General features: G+C 41.6%; 1 protein-coding gene across 7 annotated transcripts in view; it reads right to left on the bottom strand.

The window, feature by feature from the left end:
* Positions 1–26265, bottom strand: part of CFAP65 (cilia and flagella associated protein 65) — a 66382-nt gene extending 40117 nt beyond the window's left edge. For 3 of the 7 annotated variants that reach the window (XM_089520410.1, XM_089520414.1, XM_089520413.1), the window contains exons 1-9: positions 16001–16224; positions 13742–13824; positions 13103–13278; positions 12064–12166; positions 10755–10921; positions 8206–8402; positions 6741–6886; positions 1300–1522; positions 345–610 (exon numbers count right to left, since the gene is read on the bottom strand). In XM_089520410.1, coding sequence (XP_089376536.1) covers positions 345–610; positions 1300–1522; positions 6741–6886; positions 8206–8402; positions 10755–10921; positions 12064–12166; positions 13103–13278; positions 13742–13816 — 1353 coding nt within the window. In that variant the 5' untranslated portion in view covers positions 13817–13824; positions 16001–16224. Of the gene's footprint in view, positions 1–344; positions 611–1299; positions 1523–6740; positions 6887–8205; positions 8403–10754; positions 10922–12063; positions 12167–13102; positions 13279–13741; positions 13825–16000; positions 16225–18293; positions 18314–26099 lie in introns of those variants that run through there. The other 4 variants (XM_089520411.1, XM_089520412.1, XM_089520416.1 and 1 more) reach the window with 4 other exon arrangements.
* Between the last annotated feature and the right edge of the window lie 1068 nt (positions 26266–27333).

Below are 27333 nucleotides of genomic sequence, written 5' to 3'. Positions count from 1 at the left end.
CTATTTGGGATGGAAGCTGGCCGGATTGGGGCCGCAGTGTGCAATTGCCACAGCCCCAATCTGGCTCTCACCACCTCTTCAGGGTCATCTGTTTTGTCCATTACAGAGTTTGGAGATGAAGTAGCCCAAATCAAAACTAGTGCTTCTAGTCAAGTTTAAGAAATACTCTCTAGAATATTAAAAAAAAATACTGAATTGAGAATAATGCCACATAAACAGAGTTGCCTGAGGAAGTTCCACAACTAGTCAAAGGATCCTACTATCTCAGTGGAACATACTCAAGCATTTGACTTCAGGGCACAACCAAGAGGGCTATTTCAAAAGAAGATGCATTCTCCTCTTACCTGATGATGAATAAGGCATGCCACTCGCCGGTGGCAAATTATTGGGTGGGTAGGCTGGAATGTCACCTTCAGTGTGATAGTGGACATTCCATCCAAGATCCCACAAGGAGAGTCAATGGAAAAGACACTTTGTTTGCAGTCAATGTCAAATTGATAGTAGGCAGGGACATCAGAGCTGTTGGTCATCTCTAAGGGCTGTATTAAGTATTCCCCAAGATTAATGCAGCTGAAGTAGACAAAGGGATGCTGGAAAAAAACTTCAGGACCTAGAATGACAAATAGAGCCAATTTTCATTCTGTGGCTGCTGTTGACATTGTGAAGGGGCTCTTAATCCTTCCCAGTTTTTTTCCCTTCCAAAGGTTGGCCCTCAGAAGATATCAGCCACAGTTACAGGTGAAAAATTCTTCCAGAATGTGGTCACATACCCTGAAAACCCACAGAAAACTGTTGGTTGCTATCAAAACAATTGGCCCTAATAATCTTCCAAACATATATAAGAACATTCTCCTTCACACAATATAATGGAGAAACAGAGACCCTCCCACACAGATAAGGTCAGCCTCTTCCTGCATGAAGGGCAGGATGTTATTTGCTAATGAAAGGAGGCTGTAGCAAACATTTCTCTCTATCCATAATGGAGATGACATTTTGTCAACGAACAAAATCTGTAAGACAGCACCAGTTGAGGGATGATTACAAGAACCGGGATGAAGGGAGACCCAAAATAATAATGTCTGGTCATGATTTACTATAGTCTGCAAAGGCAACTTCAAAGAGATATTCAGCACAAAATGTGGCAGTAAGAATGTAAACAGCCCATCAGGAAACAACCTCTTGCATATCTAATATCCAGCAATATTCTGTATCCCAAGACAGCTGGGATCAGGAGTTAAATACCAGTATTTTTGCTTTTATACAGCATGGAGATGCAAAAATACTTTCAGTGTCAATTACCTTTGCATGATCCTGTCACTTTTAGCACAGAATGTGTGTTGTTCCCACAAGGCGAAACAGTGAAGTAGTCGACACTCTTCATGCCTACAGTATGTGGGCTAAAATGAAAAGGGATGACTGATGACCCACGAGCTGGAGCAGTGGCTTGCACAATATCACAGGAAAAGACAGGATCACGGTGTGCTCCTTCCTTTGATCTGTCAATGGTAAATGGAGCACTGACCTGTCAAGAGATAAAACAGGGTTACATCCCTCACTGAGATGTATAAAGGTTCCTTGCATTTTGCAGCAAAATTAACAGAAGTGAAACATATGTTTTCTTTCATAAGGAAGCCATTACTTAATTCCCATGGAAGCTACTCACAATCCCCTTTGAAAAAGCCAGGTGCATCAAGAAGATTAATAGGCTTAGTTTCTGAGTTACCATATTCAATAGATATGGGGAATAAAATACTGTGAGGGAGATTCAATGGAGTCCTCTGTGGCCCTGGATCTGTAATACAGGGTATACTGCAAAGGCATATCAAAGACTGTCAGAATGGAAACTCATGAGTATCTACTTGCCCTTTTATGTGGCTTGACCTGGGGATTTTTCAGAAGACAGATCCATCCTGTCAACAAGTGTCTTCAGAAGAAGTTATATTCAGAATCTTCCCATTCTTGACAACTGAACCCTTTTCACAGTGTACTACGAGATGGGAAAAACAGTGCCATCCTTGAAGACCATCTCTGTGACCCCTGACTCCTCTCAGGCCTCCCTCTATCGTGTGTATGTGTGCGTGTGTGTGTAAATATCACTAAAAGGAGAATTTCACCTCTAGAAACCACTAGGGGATACAATTTAAGCCTAAAACTTCCTACCTCATTTCCCTTGCCTGCACTTGGTTTGAAGTCCAAACTCCATTTCTGAAAAATCTTCCAGTTACTTCCAGTTTCCCCAGAAGGGGCTGGTTGAACCTGGGGTGTATGTGGAAAACTGTGTTGGAGTGTCACCCGAACCCCCACACACACACACACAGCTGCCCATCCTGGTACATGAAGTCTCAGGATTCCCAAGGAAATATTATGCCATCTACTGTGAGCATTTAAAGGAAGTTCCCATTTGTGTAACTGTTTTGAATTTTTTTGCTGGAAGTGGTATGATGGTCAAACAAGTCTCAATAAATCTCAATAAATTACAAAGTGAAATGTTTACAGTTAAATCCTAAAGTTTATAATGGCTAAGTTAACCTTATATATGCTGATAATCTTGCTAGATTTCACCTTCCTTTCCATCATCCTCTGCTAAAGGACAAAGGCTTCCATTGTTGATAGATACCCACACCAAATCTCCTAACACTTTGCTTCTGATTCTCAAGAGACATCAAGACCACTCTAAAGAGCAGCAAATTTCACTTCTATCCGTTCTAACAATCAGGACTAAGAAACATTAATATACATGAAACAACTCACTGTCAGTAGAACTAGACTAAAAAATGTTGAGTATAAAACAACTCCTCAGTAAAAAGTAGAATCCATTGCCAGTTGCTGGGATTCTTGCAAACAGGAGAGCACTAACTTTGTATGAGTTGTTTTTATTGTTGTTGTTAATTTCCATCAAGTTGACTTGAACTTATGGTGACTCTACTAATGAGAGTCCTCCAAGTCACCATATCAGCAACAGCCCTACTCAAGGCTTGCAGACTCAAGGCTGTGGTTTCCTTGAGTGAGTCTATCCATCCATAGCTGCCCTTTCAAGGTCTACCAATTTCTTGACTGCAGTATGCATTCTGATTAATTTCAATATCATCATTGTTTGTTTTAAAGTTAGGTAAATAAGCTGTGGTCATTATTTTTGTTTTTTTAATGTTCAACTGTAAACCTGTCTTTCCACTTTCTTCCTTGACTTTCTTCAGTAATCATTCAAAGTCTTTGCTACAGTATTATTGACTAGCAGTATGGTGTCATAAGCATATCTTAAATTGTTAATGTTCCTTCCTCTATTATGCACAACTCCTTCTTCCAAGCCTAATCCTGCTTAACATATGTATGTTCAGCATACAACTTAAACAGAAAAGGTGATAAAATGCAGCCTTGCCTGACCTATAGCCAATTGGATGCCATTCTGTTTCTCCATATTCTATCCTAACAGTAGCCTCTTGTCCCGAGTACAGGTTTCACATCAGGACTATCAAATACTGTGGCACACCCATTTCTTTAAGAGCGAGCCAATGTTTTTCATGATTTACACAATCAATGGCCTTGCTATAATAATCTATAAAACACAGGCTGTTTCTTCTGAAATTCTTTGCTGCGCTCCATTATCCAGTGTATATTTCCAATATGATCCTTACTGCCTCTTCCTTTCCAGAACCCAGCTTGGACATGTGGTATTTCTCACTCAATATATGGTAAAAGTCTTTGCTGTAGAATTGCTGTAGAGCATCACTATGCTTACATGAGAAATTAGTGCACTGCTTGTGTAGTTATTGTAATCCCTGGTGCCCCTTTTCTTAGGGATTGAAATATATATTATGCATTTTCAGTCTGTGGACCAGTGTTTTATTTCCGTATTTGTTGCTAGATTTTAGTTAGAATTAAAGTAGACTCTACCTCTATAGCATGAAGCACGTCTGTTGGTATGCCATCTGTTCCTGGTGATTTCTTTTTCCCAAGTGCTCAGAGTACAGCTTCCACTTCACTTTTTTAAAACTGTAGGTTCATCTTCATATGGTTCTTCCTTGAATGAACCTGTCACCCTTTCACCTCTTTTATATAGTTCTTCAGTATTGGCTCATGCTTTTTTATTTTATTGGTCATATATGTTCCTATGATAGACATAGCATTTTGGTTTAAATTTCCCTTTGATTTCTTGTATCTGGTGGAAGATGTCTCCTTCCTTTTTGTTGCCATCTTGTATTTCTCAGCATTGGTTATTTTAGCAATTCTCTCTGTCTCTGTCCCCAAATTTTTCTACCATCTGATTCTACTCAATTTCCTACTTTTGCATTCCAATAGTTTATGATTAACAATGTCCTATTTTGGTGCATTATCAATTTTCTCCTGGACTCCAGCACAAAATCTTTCAGTTTCTTCTTCTTCTGCCTCTGTAGCTGGAGCATAAACTCAGATTATGGTTATATGGATGGCTTTTTCCCTCATGTCTTACTGATATTCAGTCAGACTTTGCTTTACAGTCAGCCCTCCATATTCATCCACGGCTTGAAAATATCTATTTTAAAATCCCAAAAGCAAACACTGATTTTACCATTTAATATAAGGGGCCCACACCATATGTGGGTGCACTATACGCGGCTTCCAGCTTATGCAGAAGCTGTACAATAGAAGGAATGGCACACATGCCTGTGGTGCGCACACCACCGCACTACTGCGTGCATGTGCCCCATTGTTTCCAATGGGGCGCGAGCATACGCGGATTTCCTCTTAATATGTGAGGATCCAGAACAGATCCCCCGTGTAAAGGGAGGGCCCACTATACTATATCATTGTATATAATGGAACTTGAGCATCCACAGATTTTGGTATCCTCGGGAGGTCCTGGAACCAAACCTGAGCAGCTAACAAGTTCCCACTTTGTCTGCTTTTGCTACATCACTCTTCACCCCATTTCTTCTTAGATTTTCATTTCCTGAGTAAAACACTGTGTAATTCTCTGACAGAAAATGTTCTATTCCTGTTCACTTTAGCTCACTCACCTCAAGTACTGAGATGTTCATACGTTCCATTTCTTGTTTTACTATGTCCAGCTTCCCCTGATTCATGGTTCTCACATTCCATATACCTATAATATGCACTGTGCAGTTTTGGACTTTCCTTTCACCTTAGAGCACATCAACACCTGAATGTTCTTTAGGCTTCAGTCCAGATTAGTCATTAGCCACAGTGTTACTCGTAGTTGTTCTCCGTTGCACTCCAGTAGATGATTGAGTGCCCTCCGACCTGGGAGTGCCAATTTCTTGACTATCTCTTCTTTCTCAGTGGAATGTCTCATCATAGAGTTTTTGTGGTAAAACACATTCAAAAGGTATTTACCATGCTTCCTTCTGTGCAGTACTAACAAGTGTGAGTTATGGTGCCACTGCTGTTATCTGTGAGAGATCCTTTGCCAGTGTCACCATCCACTACTGCTGCTGCCCAGTAGTTGTTTGGCACATTTAATCTGGCTCCTCAGAAAGTCTGTCTGACATAAAAGATCTTACTAGTAGCAGTTTTGCCATCATCATAGCCTCTTCCCTCACAGGAGCACACAATCCTACCACCATTGTATGAGTTAGCAAGGCACATTTAATATTTTAAACAATAATGCTTACTCAGCTGTGCCTTAAATGGCAGGATACTTCTGCTTTGTGGATTTACACAAGCAAGCAGACTACCAGCATTTATTTAAAACAGCATACATATATAATCCTAATAGTAGACCATGGTATGCTGAAGTCAACTTATGTGCGGTTTAATGAACACTGAATACAATTCCTAACTAGTTATTCTAAGGAACTTCCTAGATAGCTTTACTATCCTTCTCAGGACTGTTCAGGGTACACCTACACTGCAGAAATAATGCAAGTTGGCACCACTCTAACTGCCATGGCTCCATCCTACAGAATCCTAGGCTCCATAGTTTGAGAGGCGCCAGCACTCTTTGGCAGAGAAGGCTAACGACCTTGTAAAACTACAAATCCCAGGGTTCCATAACACAGAGCTACAGCACTTAAAGTTGTGTCAAACTGCATTATTTCTACAATATAAATACACCATATATGTTCATGAGTAAACGGGACATCAGTAACATATCAGTCTCTGAAATCTGAAGGACCAGTGGAATAGAGTCTTGAAGGAGTAGGATAAGAATAGAAACAGTGGAAATGTAAGAAGATGAAATCAATGCAGAAATGAAAAATAAGCCCATAAAGTGACCTTATGAATTGTCTTTGACATGGTTCTGGTTAAGTACTTATACATTTTTTTGGTGGGTTTTTCGGGCTATGTGGCCATGTTCTAGAAGAGTTTATTCCTGACATTTTGCCAACATCTGTGTCTGGCATCTTCAGAGAATGGCCCCAAGATGCATTCTCTGAAGATGCCAGCCGTCATTTGGTTGCTTCATCATATGTCTTACGTCCTGATCAAAACATGCCAAGAACATACTTCACTATCACCCAGTGGTTGGAAATTTTTCTGTAACAGTCATGCTTAACCTTTGGTCCTCCAAATATTTTGAGCTTTAACTATCAGGAGCCACAGCAAGTATGGCCAACGGTCAGGGATTCCAGGAGCTGAGGTCCAAAAGATCTAGAGGACAAATGCTGAGACCCACTGGGGTAAAATATAAGTATACAGTATGCACAGACAAAGCACAACTTGAACATGTATTCTTGGACATGTAAGCAAGCATCTAGGTTATGTGATTATCTACTTCAAATTCAATTATCAGCTTTCTGTACCACAGAGACATTGAAGATATCCACATATTTTTCCACAGTGCTGCCAACAGCAACAGACCCAAAAGAGAGCACATCCCGAAAATTTTGAAGCTGAGCATCTTCACAAGAGTCTTCAGGCACATTGACCAGCAGGTGGGGATATTTAGCTGCAGGAACAAAAGAAAAGAAAACATTTAATATGCAACCTCAAAGTATGCAGGTTAAGGAATTTGTTTCACCCTACCAAAATCCCAGACTTAAGGGTGAAACAGACCGCCCCCAAAGGGGAGGCTTCAAGTCTCTCCTGACAAAGCCACGTTGGGACTGTGGGGAGCTCATGCCACAACCCCAATCCACCTTTTTGCCAGCTGAAAAAGGAGCGGCAAACAGCTGCTCCTTTTTGTACTGGCCAAAAGCCTGCTTTTCCACCCCGCCGTGGCAGGAAGTCGGCTTTAAGGCGATCTGGCGGCACGTGGCATGTAAACGCTGCACCACCAGAGTGCCCAGAAGCTGGCCCTTGCATCTTGGGGCATGTGTCACCTGTATGCCATGCCCCCAAGCTACCTGGAAGCCGTCTTTTTCTGGGACTGGTAATCTGCCTTTCGCACAATGCTCAGCTCATCAGATTCATTAGGGACCATCAAGAATGAATCACATGAAAACAAGAAGCATAAGACTTCCGATAAAAATGAAGTGAAACCATGTCAGTGGAGAATGTGGTCATTATTATGCAAGATGAAGATTTTCCCTTGAAGAATGTAGGGCTGGTCTGGGATTATTTGTTCCATGAATCTTTTTGGAGTTAGGAGATGTACTTTCATCAGAGATGTTCAGAAAAAGAACACATTGCTTTACAATTGTGCTCAGTTTTCCATACAAAAGTATCTAAACGTTCAGCAAGAAGCACAAGGATTTTTTAAGTATCATTAGAGGGCCAGCATAGTGTAGTGGTTTGAGGGTTGGACGATGACCCTGGAGACCAAGGTTCTATTCCCCTCTTGGCCATGTAGACCTACTGGGTGACCTTGGATAAGTGACACTCCCTCAGCCTTAAAGGTAGGCAAGGGGAAATTCCCTTTGAACAAATTCTTTCAAGGAAACCCAGTGATAGGGTGGCCATAAATCGGAAATTACTTGAAGGCAAACAACAGAAGGTATCATTTTAAGCAGATGCATAGAGAGTAGGTCTATGTGGCAATTTATAAAAATTATGAAAGCAAGAGCCAAGCAAGTCAAAATAGGATCAAATTTTGCTAGTGCTAAGTATCTTAACACTTGGATATTCCCAATTGTTAGGAACATCTCTACCTAACAGTTAGGAACATCCAAGTGTTAAGACACCATGCAAAAAAGGAAAACAGGAACACATATCACGTGCCTCACATGGTGTCCCAGTATTGTAGATGAACCTATATAGAAGGAAACAGAATAAACAAAACCTAATGTTATGACCTCTGTTGGGTGCCCTTGTTTCAAGAGTCCTCACCAACAGCTTTGAGCCTGATGGCCTTCTTCTCCCGAGTATCTCCAAAATTGCATATTGCTGATACATCATACACAAGAGCCACCACAGGTTGAAAAATCACTTTCATTGTGCACTTTTCTCCTGGATCCAATATGCCACGGGTAGGCAGAAGGGAGAAAGGGCTTGGCACCTCCCAGCTAAAACAAGTCAGCAGATCCCTAGAAGAAACAGACACTAAAAACCAAATCATGGGAAGAGACCTTATTTCAAAGTACTGTATTGGGAAAGTATGGCACAAGATGATATATCCTACTGCCTGAATCATATAAAACCAGACATGCATTTGAGTATTTATGTTGTGTTTTATCTTGTTTCTTAGCAAGCAGATAACGCAAAACACAGAGTTCTTCCATGCCCTGAGTAGTGCATGCCTTGAAACAGAAGGCATTCGTCATTCTGATCTCAGCAATGAGGGCTAACTCAGACTACATCCACACTGCAGAAGTAATTCAGTTTGACACCACTTTAATTTCCCTGGCCCAGTGTTATGGAATTCTGGGAACTGAACTTTGTTGTGTGGGGCCACAACAAACTACAGTTCCCAGAATTCCATAGCATTGAGCCAGGACAGTTAAAGCGGTGTAAAACCAGATTACTTCTGCAGTGTGGATGCAGCCTCAGTCAACATTGCAACATTTTACTAAACCTGATCACAGAATTAAAGGAGACTAGCTAGGTCTAAACTGATTGCTAACATTGCAGTTGACAAGACTTATCACTTAGCTTCCAACCTATGCCCTGCTAGTTTCAGTTATCTAACCACAGGCCATATTACATTTCTTCTGCTTCCAACACTGGATACAGTTTTTCATCCTTGGTACTTTTCCTTTATCCTTTCCTGCTCTGGAAACTACTGTGACAAACATTTCTTCCAGTGCTTTTGGAATCCTCTTTTTTATTCAGTCCCTTATGCCTCCTGAGTCTGTATCATGGGGACTTCTGATAACTCCTTATTACTCAGTGATATGCCTGCCCGGTTCCTTAACCCTTTGTCTGAGGAATAGACTTGTTCAAAGAAGATATATTATTTGACTTTTCAGAGCTGGGTTCTTTCAGTGCCTCAAAATCCAGTTATAGCTTTGGATATCAAAAGGGTACCCAGAAATAGCTAGAGATGGAACATCCCAATATTAGCAAGCCAACTCAAACAATTTGTCTAAAAAACTAATTATGGAGTGATATATAACATTTAGCATTTGGTGTTCAACATTTCACCATCTGAATATCAATATCTGATAAAATAAACTACCATCTCCATATTGGCTGGTGGGGGTGCTTACCTAAATGGAGGCTTGCATATAGGGCTACCTAGTCAGTTCATGGCAGTAACAAGATTTGCACAGGGGACTTCTTAGGTAATTGTTCAGAAATTATGCTACTGTATATTTTATCGGTTTAAACTTGCTCTTTGAATCTTCTACCATGTTATCTCCTGAACAAAGGACACTGAAATTGAAGAAGCATACTATAAAGGAACTTGCCTAGAAAACCCAGTGACAGGTTTGTCTTAGGGTCACCTTACGTCGGAAATGACTTGAAGGCACACAACAAGAATAAAATCATGGAAATGTTTACACATGGGCTAAATCAACCTATCATCTTCCATTGTTGGTACTAACAGCTCTCCAGATCTTGCTAACACCCCATCCACAACTACTTAAAGCAGGGGTTCCCAACCTTTTTGATTTGGGGAGCCCTTCTTTCTTTGGCAAAGCCCCTAAGAGGCCTACCTTATGTCTTACAAGTTAATGGTGTTAATAAGCTTCAGAGCTTGTTACTAATCCTTTAAACTGAGCCCAAGAATAAATGTCACCCATAGTTCATTAACTGATAGATTTTTAATATTTGCTTTATCTTTTATATTAGAATATATTCATTATAAAAGATAAAATGCAAACATTAAAAATCTACCCACTAATGAACTATGGGTGACACACACATATATGGATATATTCTTATTTTTTATATAAGAATATAAAATAATATATTCTTATTTTTTTAATTTCATTCAACTTTTATTTATTTCATTTTCCTGGAGAGGCCACGGAGCATCTAGGAAGTGCACACGGAGCCCTAAGGGCTCCTCAGAGCACAAGTTGGTAACTCCTGGCTTACAGTATCCTTTTAAGAAATTAGTGGCAACAGTTGGGTTTCAGTTAGTAGGTGGGAAAAAATTATGAATGCAATAGGAATGGTTCATTGTATGCATTATTTAATATGTATTTATTTAACTCATTTACATCCTGCTCTTCGGGAACTTGCAAATTAGTAAAAACAAGAGAATCTCTCCCTTGAGGCTCACTAAAAGGAAAGGGATGGAGAAAGAAAAGAGGAAAGGGATGGGGAAGGACAAGGAAAAGCATAATCAAACAGCCATTATAAAGATTTCATACAAAGCAGCTGCAGTGCAGATGTTGTGGCTGTAATGCAGGCATCTCTTATCATGACCAACTGGAATAAAATAGATCTCATCCTAAATCCAGAAAGTGAGCAACTCCAAGCACACTCACCCATCATTATGCATAGTAAAAGAGGCCTCTGTATAATCATGAACAGCACATGCAGGAAGTTGGATGCTGTCTGGAAAAAGCAGATCAAGGTGTGGTAGCTTGGCATGAAGTGCAACAGAGAACTCTCCCTCTTGTTTTTCAAAGAGAATGCTGTCTTCATATTCCTTCTGCATAAGAAGACAATCAAAATGAACACCTCTTTTATGCCAAATGAAAACAGGCAGACCACTTTTAGCAGGAATTACACATTCATGCTTCCTGAAAGATTTGTAGAGGACTGACTTACTGGCCGTTATTGGATCTATTTATTTATTTAAATTGTTTCTGCCCCAGTTTGCAAATACTTTTTCCAAAGTGGCTTAAAACAAAACAATACTGTACAATATTAAGTTAATGTAAAAATAAGCATATGGCAGCCCTGAAAACAAACAAAAGATGAATTCACATCCAACAACTAAAATTAGTAGCAAACAATAAAAACGGCAGACTTTGTAAAATGCAAGACAGGAAAAAAAGTCTTCAAGTACCATCAAAAAATGGAAAGGGAGTTTGATGAACTTCCTGAGAGAAAGAATTCTACAAGTGTGATGTCACCCCCATGAAGGCCCTGTTTCTGTTATCTTCCAACCAACATTTAGTTAATGGCCCAAAGAGGAGTGCTCCCAAAGCCAGTCTTTAAGAAATCATCAAGCGAAGGTGTTCTCTGACCATTCAGGGCTTCAGAGCTTATTACCAATCCTTTAAACTGAGCCCAGGAAAAAATGTCACCCATAATTCATTAAGGGATAGGTTTTTAATGTTTGCTTTATCTTTTATAATAGGAGCTTTACTGGGGAGGTTCATGCAGATAGCAAGTAACCTTAATGGTGCTGTAAATATTAAGGACATTTTAAAAATTCATTTATTGGATTTTTACACCATCTTTCCCTTGAAGAATGGTGTTCAATACAGTTAGATTGCATTGTACTATAACCAATACATCAGTATTCTTACTTTACCTAAGAGACCCTCCAGTGCTTTTCCAAGATTTGGATTCTTTCCAGTAATGTGAAAAGGAAAGCCTTAATTGGAACGCATGTATCTGTGACAGCTAAGCAAGAATAAATTTTGAGAAACAGCAGGACCTACAAGTCCAAGAAGGAGCACCACAACATCTCAATCTCTGCACAGGTCAGTCAGTTCCATATCCATCTCTCTCTCTCTTCCTTTGCTTACTAAGTCAGAGAAAGGGATGGGGGGGGGGGGGGTACCAGTGTGATACACAATTATATTGGTGATTCTGGAAGAGGAGTAAATAATCCCACTATACCTTCTCCAAAGGGCGGAAGATGATAGGCAAAGTTATAGACATCCCAGGACTTAAAATAATTGGCTGGGGGAAGATGGTAATGAAGAAACGTGTAGTAGGAGGTCTGGAAGAAAAAGTAAAGGACCATGAAATGTAGAATAAATTTTGTTCGACATAAGAAAAATGGTGAATACAAAATTTTAACAATCAGACAAATATAACAAACATTAAAATAGTATTATAAAGAGAATGGCTTCTATTCCAATTGGGTAGTTATGTTATCATAAACCAATTTACAATTGCATAAAGGTGAACTTCACCATTGCACAATGTTTTTATTCATAAGAGGGGATGGGAGACAGAGCTGTGCCACTGGAACCATTGCACAACTGGAGTCAGGGGCATGGCTGTTGCACAATGTATCCCAATGCGTAATGGGATCCCCTGTTGTATAATGGGAGCCTGTAGTGTGGAATGGGACATTTTGAACAGTACCTTGTGCATAATCACAGTTCACTAGCACGGTAGCATTACATGTCAGCAATGTACATCTGTCAGGAACCTGGCCAATATTAATAATATTTAAATGCTGATGATGATAATTAAAATTGCTGCATATATAAAAAAAACATACACAATACACTAAGGATGCTAAAAAAAAGTTTTTTGAAAAGCACACAAAAAGTCTAAAGATCCAAGCAACGGAGTTGGTACCCTTGTTTAAAGAAGTGATAATATGTATTTATTGCTATGTGAGTCCTACACATGTCTCCCCTTGCAATATTAGGGTACTCTTTTTGAGTAGATTTGAACAGGATATGGTTGTATAATAACCAAACAATGGGATCTGAATTCAGCAGACCCCATAATGCATGTATAAAAGTGTGTGTTTTGAAATAGTGGAACAGTTTGAAATGAAACATATATTGTATCTGCAGTATTTTATTAAAGTGGATTGAGTGAGTAAGCTTTAATGAGCACCAGTTCTCACTATGAACCCAGGAAAAGGAAGATGCCAAATGGAGAACAGTTTCTCTTACCTCTAATATGACCTACATACCTGAACCTCAATTTTTGGGGCTTCAGACACACATTTCTCAAACTTAAGTGTTTGGTGAATTCTCTTCCCAGACACCATCCTTGCCAGTTGAGAGTCTCAGCTACTTCAATACCCCAAAAAGTACACTTGTTTTTCCTTACAATAGACTCTGATCTCTGTACAGACACCACCAGCTTCTGAAGAAATAAAGGCAAGCAAGTTGTAGCCCAGCATGATAGTATCAGGAGAGCAAGTTATTCATATGTGCTCAAAGAGAAATATTCCTATGCCAGTGTTTATGCGCAATTACTGTGGAAGAGCTAAAACAGGGATGGACACATATCAAGGGCTATTTTTGGTAACTCCTGACCTCATATGGGCCACACTGGCACCATTTTCAGCAACCAGAACTGATGATTCTAGTGGCTGAAATCACTTCTAGTCACACTTAGTATTTTGGAATTGTACACCCCCCCCCCCCCCCCGGAGACTATTCTCAGCCACAAAAAAGCTTTTTATTCCACCTGATTTTTTTTTGTGGTGACTGCACTATTCCCACCACTGGGCAAAGATAGTATCAGCTGAGAGTACATTGCTCAGGATTTCAAGCATGAGAGCAGTGAGAAGTCTTTTACCATCTGAGTCACAAAGATTACTGACCTTCTTTGTACCACCATGACAGAGCCTTTGAAGGGGGTCTGAGCTGGAAGTGTATCTGTTTATGTGACTGAGCATCTTTACACCTGAGAAAACCAAGGAATATGTTAAGTATCCAGAAAACTGTAGAGCATCAAAGCTGTGGGTGGGAGAAGAGGATTATTCCCTAGGAAAGTCTATTCTTTTAGCAGTAAAATCCTTAACTCTAATAATAATAATAATAATAAATTTGACAGATAAGCACCACATTATATCACAAACCAACAGACTGCTACACGTACTTACATGCCTCCAACTTCCACCCTGAACATCCCACTAGATCCATAGTCTACAGCCAAGCTGTCCGATACAATCACATCTGCTCAGACCCACAAGGCAGGGATGCTGAACTCAAACTACAGTACCCACCACATGAAGTGAAAAAACAAATAAACAAGGCAAGATGTGAACCCAGAACTGATCTATTACAGAACAAAATGAAGAGGGAAAATGACAGAATCCCAATAGTAGTCACATACAGCTCCCAACTGGGACCACTCAGGCGCACCATCAATGAACGACAACCCATTCTGGACAATAATGCCGCTCTTTCCAGGGCCCTTGGTGCCAGACCTTTACTCCTCTACAGACAGCCTGCAAACCTCAAACAGGTACTCACCTGCAGGACAACACAGATGGGGACACAAGCACTAAGCCTTGCCACAAACCAAGATGCCAACTCTGCCTGCACATTTATCCAGGAAATGTCATCACAAAACCTAATGGTATCACCCACAATATAAGGTGGTCTTTCACGTGTTAATCCTCAAATGTGGTCTATGCTATACTATGTCAGCAATGCCCTTCAGCACTCTACATTGGGAAAACAGGCCAGTCCCTGCAGCAGAGGATAAATGGACATAAATCAGACATTAGGAAAGGGAATACACAAAAACCAGTGGCAGAACATTTCAATCTCCCTGGGCATTCCATCTCAGGCCTCAGAACAGCAGTCTTTGAACAAAAGAACTACAAAGGTAGACTGGAAAGAGAAACAGCAGAATTGGAATTCATCCACAAACTACAGTCCCTCAGCAATGGATTGAACAAAGACAATGGTTTCCTGACACGCTAGACACACTTCAACACTATCTGACCCCATCCTCATGGGGTGCCCTACATTCATCTATTCTCCTCACCACAGGCTAGTCCCATTGCAAATCTGGACCTGCCAGTTCATCTCCAGGCCCAAAGACCAATTCGTATGCCTTTGTGCACTAATGACCTACAACTTCATTTCCATACACAACGGATTAGTAATTTGTATTGGCATCCTCACATGCCAAGTGCCTCTGAGGAAGTAGGCTGCTCTACAAACGCTCATGCTGCCCATTGCTTTCTTTCAGTCTCAGAGGTGCTGCAAGATCTCTTTACATCCATGCGTTGTACTCACTTTGAAATCCCACGTCCTGGGAAATGAGGGCGCCCGCTCACTCTGGACAAACCAGCGGGCCTCACCCACAGGGCCGCCATGAGCCTCTGTCAAGTTGAGGGAGACGACGACGACAAGGCCTTTAGCCAGAACCCCCTTCTATGGCACCCTGGGATTTGTAGTTTTACCCGGTCCCTAGCCTCCTCTGCCTCTACAAATCCCAGGATCCTGTAGGAGGGACCCGTGGCAGTTATTTCTACAGTGTTGAAGGAGTGGCTGGAGTTGGCCGCCTTCAGGCCAGCAGCAGAGCTTCCTGGAGGGAGGGAGGGAGGAGGGCCAGGGCCAGGGGAGGCAAGGGGAGAGGGAGCAACAGGCACGTCCTTCTCCTCCTCCTTTCCCAGGACATGTCCTACATCCCAGCCCTCTGCCCGGGAGGGGTTTCAAGACATCTTCCACTTGGAGCATGGCTAAGAAGCATGGCATTTCCCTGTCTGTGGGTGGCTTCAGCTTTCCACTGATGGGCCACATGACCCTCCCCTCTCCCTTGCCTGCCCCCATTCTGGGCAGGACGAAGAAGCATGATGGCTTTACACTTCTGCGAGGAGCGTTTGTAAGCCTCGTGTCCCCGGGTTTCTGAGATGCCCTCCACTGGGAGCCCGACTAAGAAGCACGGCTTTACATTTCTCGGAGCTTCTTTCGCTCTTCCTTGGGCCACGTCCTCCATTTTCCTTTCACGTCCTACATTGGGAGCAGGAGTAGGAAGCATAGACTTATATTCTTATCAGCGCTTTATCGGCTCGTGTCCTCCCTTTTGCCTTCCCCAAGCCTCCCCCCCGCCGCCGCCGCCTCACCTGGGACCTGGAACCGAGGCCCCTCGACACCGGCGCCGCCCCAGAAAGGAAGGCCTTACAAAGGCTGCGGGGGGGGGGGAATGCGAATCGGCGGCTGCGTCGCCATGGGGACGGGACGCGAAGCCGCGTGGACGTTGCCCCCAGCAACCATCTACGGCAGACGAGGAGGGACATTCCTCTGGCGGTTGTAAGCAAGAGAGAAGAAAAAAGTGGCCCTGGAGGGGGCGGGGTCAATGGGGGCGTGGCTTGGGAAGCGGTGGGTTGGGAAGGGAAGGGAAGAGCGCCCCTTCAGGTGAAGGGAAGGAAATGCAAGGAAAGATGGAGGAGGAAAGGCCTTGGGAGGCATTAAGAAGCATAGCAGCAAGGGAAAGCAATGGCAAGCCTCTTGATCCAATCTGGCCATAAGTCGGAAAAGCCTTGGAGGCACACACAAGAGTCATACTACCAGATTGCCACACTGCCCTCTTATAGTGCTGCTGTTACTATTATTCCACTTCCACTGCTCCGGCTGCCCCTTCCTGTTGCACTCTGGGATTTAGTGCAGTCTAAGGAAAGGTATTTGGAATCCTCAGCCAAGGAGCTCTTAGGCCTCGCTGGACTACAAGCCCCAGAATGCAACAGGAGGAGGCACCCAGAGCAGGGGAAGTGGAATAATAATAATAGCAGCACTATAAGAGGGCAGTTAAAGTAGATAGACTCATATAGAAGCAGGCTGAGCAGAGGTCCTCGCTGCAAAATGGAGGCCATTTCAAGGAATAAAAAACAAAAGCTGGAAACACTCATAGAAATATTATTATTATTATTATTATTATTAGAGTCATGCTTCTTAGTCATGCTCAAAATGGAGGACATTTTGGAATCCCTCCTGGACAGAAGGCAGGTCCTGGAAAAGAAGGACATCTGGTCACCCGAGGGCCATCCAGTCTAACCCATCCTGCCCCATTAATTTCATAGGGTTTTCTGAGGCAAGGAATACTCAGAGGTGGTTCTGCCAGTTCCTTCCTCTGAAATATAGCCTACAGTCAGCACCTGATATTCATGGAGCAGTGTCCCATCCACATGCTAACCAGGAATGGCCCTGCTTAATTTCCAACATCATTTCTTTGTATTCCTGCATGGCAGGGTTGGGTTGGATAGCCCTTGTGGTCTCTTCCAACTCTGATTTTACATCAACATTAACATCAACTATCTAACCAAAAATCAGGCAGCCTCTCCTAGCTTGTGTGTTCTTCCTTATTAATAACCTTTGCCACCTTGACCATGCTCTGATGTTGCTTGGCCATGCTTATTCCAGTTTTCACCTATGAAATGCCAGAGGGTATGCGGCAGAGAGTTGAACCAGGTTCTCAATAGCAGTTTTTTTAAAAAAGTAACAGTGTTCCCTTTTTGAGAAGGTTGTTATGTCTGACTGTCAGGGACTGTGCTCATCTCCGTTACTAAGCCAAAGAGCCAGCATTGTCAGAGACCACTCTGTAATCATGTGGCCAGCATGACTTCACAGAAAGCTGTTACCTTCCCACCAAAGTGGTACCTATTTATCTACTTGCATTTGCATGCTTTCAAACTCCTAGGTTGGCAGAAGCTGAGATCAGTGGCATGGTGCCTGGGCCTTAAACTGCCCTGCCAACCTTGCAATCATCAAAGTCAGCCTCTTAATCACTGAGCCACTGTGTCTCTTCTACAGCAGTAATTTCTCCCTAATTGCTAAGAGCCCCTTCACGATACATGATGTATGTCACTACGATTCCACTTTTAACTCTCATGGCTCCATCCTAGAGGATCCTAGGACTTGCAGTTTAGGAGAGTGGTTTTCAGAATTCTCTACAGGTGGGCTGTCAAGGGAGCCATGGCCCTGAATTTGCAAGACCTGGGTAGGGGAGTTGATAGGGGCTTTTGGAGGTCTTCCGTCCAGAGGGCTGCCAATAGTCTAAGTTGACATGACAGCAGATGACAACAAATTTAGAATTCTCAGACAGAGAGTTTCTCTAGGACCTCACCAGGCTACAAACCCAAGGGTTCCATAGGATGTCACCATGGCAGTTAAAGTGGAATAATGTCACTATAATTGTGTAGTGTGAAATGGCCCTTAATGAGTGGCTGTGGTTTGTTTCAACCCATAGCCACCACATTCAAGGGTTTATTACACTTTATTGACAAGTTGTTTTGGCTCCTGAAACAGAACATCCTAAAAGCACCTCTCACCCATCTTTGGCAGTAAAAAAGCAATAATAACATATAATAATAATTTTCTACCCTTTCAAGAGACCAGAACCTTAGTGCCAGAAGTAGTTACCCCATTCTGCTTGATCTTCCTGTTTCTCTGTGCTGTTTATTGGACTGGTCTCAGGTCTCCCATTGTTCAAGTAGCTGTGATCTAGTATAAAGCTGGCAATCCCAAAATGTTCTGTTTAGATCAGGGGTTGGAATTTAATGGTCTTCCAGATATTGTTGGACTGTAACTCTCAGCAGCCCTTGCCAGAATAACGTATGGCAAGAAATGCTGTGAGCTACAGTTTAACAGGAAAAAACAAGGCATAGACTCCAAACCAATAGAACCATCTTCCAGAAAAGGCCAGATGAAAACAAAAGAAAGAGAAATTCCAAACAAATTTATCAGTAAAGTATTACCAAAGCAAGTAAAACTACAAAGAACATAAGGAGATACAAATTAACAGAAGCCTATGGCAATACAATGATTGCATATAACAACTTATAGGGACATATACAGTCTGCCCTTCTTATACATGGATTTCTTATACATGGATTCAAGCATCCACGGTTTGAAAATATTGAACAAAATATATAAATTTCAAATATCAAACCTTGATTTTCCATTTTTTATAAGGGACACAATTTTGCTATGTCATTATATTTAATGGTACTTCAGCATCTACAGGTTTTGTTATCCATGGGGGATCTTGGAACCAAACCCCAGCATATAACAAGGGTCCACTGTACAAACAGATAATAACTATGTAATAGGAACAGCTTCAATTTCTAATAAATAGTCCTTAAACCACCCATGGGATACCACAATTGGGCTTAGAACCATACTAATATCCAAGTCTATTCTAATCCATATGTGCGCTTAATACTTTCATTAATACTTTGTTGATCAGTTTGTCTAGTTATTTTTCTCTCTTGTTTTCTTTTGGTCTTTTTTGGTCTGCTTAAATGAATAGTTCTCTGCTCAACTGAATTATGATTTTTGAAATTATTATATATAGTCATCACATGTCTAGAAGGATTAACTTATTTAAACTTAAAACAATGTCTTTGGAGGAGAATATAGATAATAATACATAATAAATAATATGTTTATATTTCCCACCCCTCCCTGAGGATCAAGGCGGGATTACACCCGGATAAAATACAGTCATCAATATAAACACAATACAAGCATGTTCCCGGTCATGATGGGGACAATCATGACCAGGAACAGCAGGATTCTGTTGTCTGAAAGGGAGCCTACAGGCAAGAGTACTATGGAGACAAGACAGTGTGTGGGGCAGATAGGATTTAGGGAAGAAGGCTGAATTCCACATTGTGAACCAATCAAATCCTTAGCTGTAATTTTCTAATCATAATAAAGCATGTGTCCCAGTGTTCTGTGACCTTTTATTTATCAAGGTTATGATATTCTCTGCAAATAGAGATGTGAACCCATGAGCTTGACAGAAGCTATCTTGAGATGCTCATGGAACACAGAAAGTAGAACATTCTCTAATTTTTGAGACTTCTTGCTATGATGGCAAATAATCAAGCCATGTTGCTAAATTCCTTGTCTTAGAGAGGGGAAAAACTGGATCCTAGAAATATCCTTGGAGGTGCCCTTCAAGCTGTAAAATGGCACTAGTTCTGAAATATGTAAGGAAGAGAAAGAAATGTGTCTTTAATGCAGTATGTATGTTTACATTCTGCGTCATGTTGCTAAACTACCATAAATCAACCTCTCTCTCTCACTCTCCTACTAACCCTTCCCCAAAACTGGGCAGGTGTCCAGATGCACCAAAAACAATCTCATAAATACAAGCCACTAAATAACATGCTTGCTCAATAGCCAGGAGACACAAACAGATTCTGCATGCACTGAATGCCACCATCCATCACTTTAATGGGTGTACTCTAGAAATTAAACCTGTCATGGCCCATCAAACAGAATGTTTCGACCTGTGACATCCTGATGTGCACATTTCTTGCATCCTTTCCTCTGCCTCAGGACACCTTCCCCATACGCTTCCACTTAACCTGTGACCTTTGATATACCGAAGTCTTGAGGGGTCAGGTAGGGAAAGCAATTTAGTGAAGAACAATGTGACAAACAGCTACTGGGCAGCAGCACTAGTGGTGTGTGCCACTGATGTTAAAAGAACAACAGTGACAACCTAGCTAACACATGTTAGCACTGTGCGCAGGGAGGCAAAGATGAACCTCCTTGCAAGACCCTGTTGCCAAGAAAATCCTGTGATAAGGCAGTCCCAAGCAAAACAAAAGGCAGGACTAGAACACAAACTGAGAGATAGAAAGGAATAACAGAGGGAACTCACACTAGATTGATGATCAGGGGCACAGAAAAACTTTAAAATATGGGAAGATGAACAGCATACATGTCCAACAATGCAAACATGGTCTGAAGCAGCACTACACTTATCATAGGAATGTGGGATGTGAAAAGTATGAGCCAGGGGAAGCTACAAATAATAAGAAAGTAAATGGAACACATAAACATAGCAATACTAGGGGTGAGCAAGCCAAAATGAACAAGAATGGATCACTTTGATCTAGGAATTGGAAGAGTTATGATTAAAGAACTAGACAAGATATTAAAGAGCAAAGATATAAAGTCAGCCCTCCCTTTTAACGGATTCTTTCTCTATGGATTCAGCTATCCACAGTTTGAACATATTTTTAAAAATATATAAATACCAAAAGCAAACCTTGACTTTGACATTTTATATAAAGAACACCATTTTGCTATGCCATTATATTTAATGGAACTTGAGCATCCACAAATTTTGGTGTCTCTGGGGCTCCTGGACCAAACCACAGCAGATACCAATGGCCTACTATAAAACTGAGTACTAAAGTTATAATCATCCTGAGAGGGACATAATAATGCTTTCTGCTTCTGTACATGGCTTTGCAAAAGAATCAGTGGTTACAGTAGACTCATAGACTGAGCTACAGAGTAAAGTGTACATGGGCTATGATGGCCCCCTACCTTGTGTGTCCACCGTACGCACTCACACTGCACACACGCACCCCTCCCTTCGCCAGAGCTTTGAGAATACAATGCTCTCCCTTTGCTGTGGCCTTGAAGGGAACAGGATCATCCTAGCTAGTATCTCTTTGCATTCGAGACTGCTAGCAAATGTAATAGCAAATGTAGAGCCAATAAGAAAATGTGTGACCATTGCGTGGACAGTGAACGCAACCAATTATTTGTTGTTTAGACAATAGCCAATTAACTGCCTTTTGTATAATCATGTGTGTGCTAAATAACCAATTAGGCTAATGCTATGTAAACAATGAACTGTGTTTTACTATAAAAACTTTTGGAAATGGCTATTGGGCGCGGCAGCAATTTTATCACCATCTGCTGGTGTGCTGTCACCTTGGCCAAAATAAAGTGCGTATTGCCTATGGAGATTTCGGTTTCTCGTATCTTCACTCAAGGACACTCCTTTCAAATGAACATATTGGGAATGTTTCCCTAACAATCCAAGCCATGGTATTTCCCAGCACCATGTATGGATGTGAGGGCTGGACAGTGAAAAAGCAGATAAAAAGAAAATGAACTCATCTGAGATCTGGTGCTGGAGATGTTTGCTGAGGATACCATGGACAACCAAAAAGACAAACAAATGGGTCCTAGAACGAATAGAGCCTGAAATCTCCCTGGAAGTAGCTCCCCTCTGGGCCCACAACATACTCCAACTTCCAGAATTCCATAGCCTTGAGCCAGGGCAGTTAAAGCGATGCCAAACTGGATTATTTCTCCAGTGTGGATGCAGTGAGATGCCTGCATGACATTCCCCAGTGGCTTTTCCCAAAAAGAAGCTTTGTTGGACTCAGGGATGAATGGCTTATTCAAAGGCAGACGGTTTACACCCTTGACTGTTTCAGGACTTGCAGATAAGAGCTGGAACTCAATACAAGCCTAATTTTCAAGCTACTGTGTAAAACAAAATGTGTGTGATAATTCATCAGCTAATTATCCCATGCCCTTTAAAGAAATACTTTGTTTTCAATGAACGCTGTGTTCTGTCATCCTTTTTTCAAAGCCAAACTAGATATAATACAGGACACCCAGGGCTGGATCTTAACATTTCTCATTTTTCTTCAAAATAGTCCTGTCCTTCTCCTCCTCACACTGTTTTATTTATTTAAAATGGAAATACTGAGATACTGAATTCTGATTGTGGATCATGGCTGCAGTCCAGAGGATCTCTAATTCAATAACTTCTGTCGCTGTTGAATTTACCAGGTGGCATTAGTCTTTTTTCAGCCATCCTCCACAATGGAGAGGTAATAAACCAGAACGGTAATGATAATTGAATTGTGTATGGGAAGCAAGCCAAATCCTTGAAATGTGCTATAAATACTAAGTACACTCATCCCTTTATATTTGCAGCTTTCATATTTGTGGATTTGATTATTCACAATTTGATTAATATGTTCTCTCTGGGAATATCTAGGTCCTCCAGTGCAAATATATGGTCAACTTTAACTAAAAGTTGCATTCAGAGACCTAGAGATTATTACTTGAGAGAATACTCTACTAGGCATTTGTAGCTCCTCCAGTGCAGTGTCTGTCAGACGTTGACCACAGAGTTGCACTGAAAGACCGTCCTAGAGATTCCTAGAGAGAACACTCTACTAGACATTTGTGGCTCCTCCAGGGCAGTCCTATGGTCACTGTCTGTCGAACATTGACCACAGAGTTGTCCTGTAGGATCTAGAGATTCCTAGAGAGGTGTCCTCTAATGTCCTAGAGAGGTGTCCTCTCAAGTAAAAACATGTTATTTTTGTTATTTGTGGTTTTTCCATATTCACAGGGGTCTTGTGCCCCTAACCCTAGCAAATACAGAGGGATAAGTGTATTATTGAGAACTGACAAAGATGGAGTCCTTTATACAGTGGGCCCCTGATTCCAGGATCCTGTGTGAATAACAAAATCCGTGGATGTGTCAGTCCCATTAACGACAATCATGTAGTAAAATGAGGCATGTCACATAAAATGGCAAAATCAAGGTTTGCTTTTTGAATATTTTCAAGGCATGGATGCTTGTGTCCATGGATTTAAAAATTTGATTGTATTAGCATTTTTAGCTTTTACTTGGTAATGTCCTCCATTTTTCTTGCATTTTCTGCATTTTCGGTGCCTTGTCTGCCTTTGCAGTTATATAATAAATAATAATAATAATAATAATAATAATAAAACTTTATTTCTAGAGCGCTGTAATTATACACAGCGCTGTACACAGTCGGTAAAATTAAGGAGTATATAAAAGCCTGCCCAAGGCGTACACTCTAAGATAATAACAATTAAGTAGAGGAATAGATAAAATTACCATATAGAAAAGAAAAGACAAATTAAAATTAAAATTAAAATAAATAAAATTTATTTATATCCCGCCTCTCTACAAAAAGCAAGCGGGGGCGGCTTACAATTTAAAATATACAATCCAAACCCTCAATGCACCCCCCCCCCCTTAAAATACAATTAAACAGTGTGGAATTAAAAACATAAAACATCCTTTTAAAAAAAGTACAATAACTGTGGTGAAGTCAGGGTTCAGCAGTTAGATTTTCCTTCCGATGGCCGGAGAACTATTCAGGAAAGGCCTGCCGGAAGAGATCTGTCTTTATAGCTTTTTAAAAGCTGTTTAGAGTGGTAATACGATGGATCTCGTCCGACAGACCATTCCACAATCTGGGAGCTACAGCTGAAAAGGTCCTCTGGGAGGTCGTGGACAGCCTTGTTTTACAATTTTACAGTTAGGACATCTGGTCACTCTGAGGCTGGGCCAGCCCTGGTTAGCGCTTGGATGGGAGACCAGCAAAGAATACCAGGTACTCTAGGCTATATTCCAGTGGAAGGAACTGGCAAAACAACTTCTGAGGATTCCTTGCCTAAGAAATCCCTAGGAACTTAATTAATGAAACTCATGGTGTTGCTAGTCAACAACATGCAACTTGCCCCAGCTCTGTCCACACATGGATGGTTTGATTGATTGAGATTTCCTGCATGGCAGAAGGGGGTTGGACTGGATGGCCTTTGGGGTCTGTTATGAGTCTATGATTCTATGACCAAGTCTGAATGTGCGGTCCTCAGGAAAGCCTAGCAGGGCCACCCAGAAGAGTTTATGGTGGCCAAGTCGGCTTCCTCCTATACATTTCCATATGTTCTGGGGCTTCTGGTGGACAATATGGCAGCAAGCTGGAAAGATGTCTTCACAGATGCAAAGGAGGACAAGGCACCCTAAAATGTAGGAAACTCAAGAAAAATGGAGGACATGACCCAGTAAAAGCTGAAAACAACGATAGAAATATCAAGCCATGCTTCTTAGTTATGCTCAAAATAGATGACATTTTGGAATTCTTTTGGACAGAAGGCTGAAATGGAGGCCATGTCCTGGAGAAGGAGAGCCTCTGGTCAGGGGTTAATGGCAGGACAAGAAATTAAGGACGAAATCCTTGTCACACTCTCTCAGCCTCAGGAGACAGCAACAACAAACTGCCCTGAATCCCATTGTGAGACAAAGGAGGAACATCAATCCTTTTAATAAATAAAAAGTAAAACAAACCTCCTCTGAACCAATCTTGCCAAGAAAATCCCATGATAGGGTTGACTTGAAGGCACACAAGAAGAAGAAGAACAACAACAACAACAATGGACAAATTGTAAGCTCAGTGCTATGGAATTCTGGGATTTTCAGTTTGGGGAGCTACTTAGCCCTCTCTGCCCGAAAACTACAGATCCCAGGAGTCCATAGGATGAAGCCATAGCAGTTAAAGCAGTGTCAAAGTGCATTAATTGTACAGTAGTCAGGAATTCTGGGAACTGAAGTCAAAGCTTTTAGAGTTTTAGAGTACTAAAGTTTGGGAAGCACTGTTGCTGTTCAATGTGGCAGCAGCAGGCCTTGGGGCTCCTTCTCTACCAACTGAATTTGCAAAATGATCTTTAAACGTGGGCCTTAGGCAGAGAACTAACTCTCCCATCATGGCTGGCTAGGCACACTTTTAAAACCCACATCCCTGCCTCCTCTGTGTGACTGAGAACATTTCTCTCGTGTAAGTCACAGGTAAGTTGCACTACTTTAGGAATACTTTTTGAAGTACTGTATAGGTTTGACCATGACTCTGGAGTCCAAAGTTCGAATCCCAGCTCGGCCATAAGTCGAAGCTTTGCAGTAAGCTTCGTACTAAGTAAGCTTCCTAAGCTAAACTGGGCTCTTCATCAGGGAAAATACAAAAAATACACTTAGTAAGCTTCCTGAGCTAAACTGGGCTCTTCACCAGGGAAAATGCAAAAAATACACTTAGTAAGCTTCCTAAGCTACACTGGGCTCTTCACCAGGGAAAATGCAAAAAATACACTTAGTAAGCTTCCTAAGCTACACTGGGCTCTTCACCAGGGAAAATGCAAAAAATACACTTAGTAAGCTTCCTAAGCTACACTGGGCTCTTCACCAGGGAAAATGCAAAAAATACACTTAGTAAGCTTCCTAAGCTACACTGGGCTCTTCACCAGGGAAAATGCAAAAAATACACTTAGTAAGCTTCCTAAGCTACACTGGGCTCTTCACCAGGGAAAATGCAAAAAATACACTTAGTAAGCTTCCTAAGCTACACTGGGCTCTTCACCAGGGAAAATAAAAAAAATACACTTAGTAAGCTTCCTAAGCTACACTGGGCTCTTCACCAGGGAAAATAAAAAAAAAATACACTTAGTAAGCTTCCTAAGCTACACTGGGCTCTTCACCAGAGAAAATGCAAAAAATGCACTAAGCTTCCTAAGCTAAACTGGGCTCATCTTCAGGGAAAATGCAAAAAATACTCTAAGGAAGCTTCTAAGTTACACTGGGCTCCTCACCTCTTCCATGATGCAGACGCCGCTTGGGGAACAGCTGGTGGGTTAAACAGCGCCACTCTCCTCCTTGCCACAGCCGCCACTTGGGGAAGGGCTGGTGGTATCATGGGCGGCTTTATGCTCCATTTCATGGGGAGGGAGGAAGGGGAAGGAGGGAAGGGAAGGGAAAGGAAGGGGAGGGGAGGGGAAGGAAGGGGAAGGAGGGAAAGGAAGAGGAAGGAGGGAAAGGAAGAGGAAGGAGGGAAGGGAAGGAGGGAAGGGGAAGGAGAGAAAGGAAGGAGGGAAGGGGAAGGAGAGAAAGGAAGGAGGGAAGGGCAAGGAGGGAAGGGAGGGAAGAAGGGAAGGAGGAGGAGAAAGGAAGAGGAAAGGAGGAAGGAAAGAGGGAAGGCACGAAAAAAGGAAGAGGAAAGAAAGAAAGAAAGAAAGAAAGAAAGAAAGAAAGAAAGAAAGAAAGAGAAGAGGAAAGGAGGAAGGAGAGAAAGAAAGAAGGAGGGAGGGAGGAAGAAGGAGGGAAGAAGAAGGAAAAGAAAGAGGGAAGGAAGGAAGGAAGGAAGAGGAAAGGAGGAAGGAATGGAGAGAAAGAAAGAAAGAGATAAAGAAGGAGGGAGAGAGGAAGAAGGAAAAGAAAGAGGGAAAGAAGGGAAGGAGGAAGGGAGGGAGGGAGAGACGAAGGCAGGGAAGAGGGAGGGAAGGAAATATAGAAGACAAAGGGAAAGAAAGAAGGAAGGAGGGGAGGGGAGGAATGATAAAGGAAAGGAGGGAAGAAGGAAAGAAAGAAAGAGGAAAAGAAGGAATGAACAAAAGGAAGGAGTGAAAGAGGGAAAGAAGGGTGCTTTCCAAAGCATTGAGAGTACAATTCATGCTCTTACAGAGTAGATAAGTGGCATAAAAAAGAGAGCTGAAGAAGCTAAAGAGAAAGCTGAAAATAATGGACAACAGATAGAGACGCTGAGGAACGATAATAGATTCATTGATGCTGAGAATAGACAAAGAAGGAGAAATTTAAAAATAAGGAAGTTTCCAGAACAAGTTAAATCTACTGATTTAATCACTGTATTGACAACATGGTGGGAAAGCTATGATTTAAAAGTTTCTCCAGATGATCTAGAAAGAGCCCATTGGAGTATTGGAGCAAAAGGAAGCAGGAGAAAGGACATAATTATAGCTTTTGGAAGAGAAAATATAAAAGATTTGGTCTTCAAAAAACTGAGATCAATACAAAATCTGGAATATAATG

Source organism: Sceloporus occidentalis, unplaced genomic scaffold (assembly GCF_023333645.1).
Source record: "Sceloporus occidentalis isolate IW3139 unplaced genomic scaffold, rSceOcc1.0.p SCAF_4, whole genome shotgun sequence".
NCBI lineage: Eukaryota > Metazoa > Chordata > Lepidosauria > Squamata > Phrynosomatidae > Sceloporus > Sceloporus occidentalis.
This window is presented reverse-complemented; position numbering and strand designations above follow the sequence as displayed.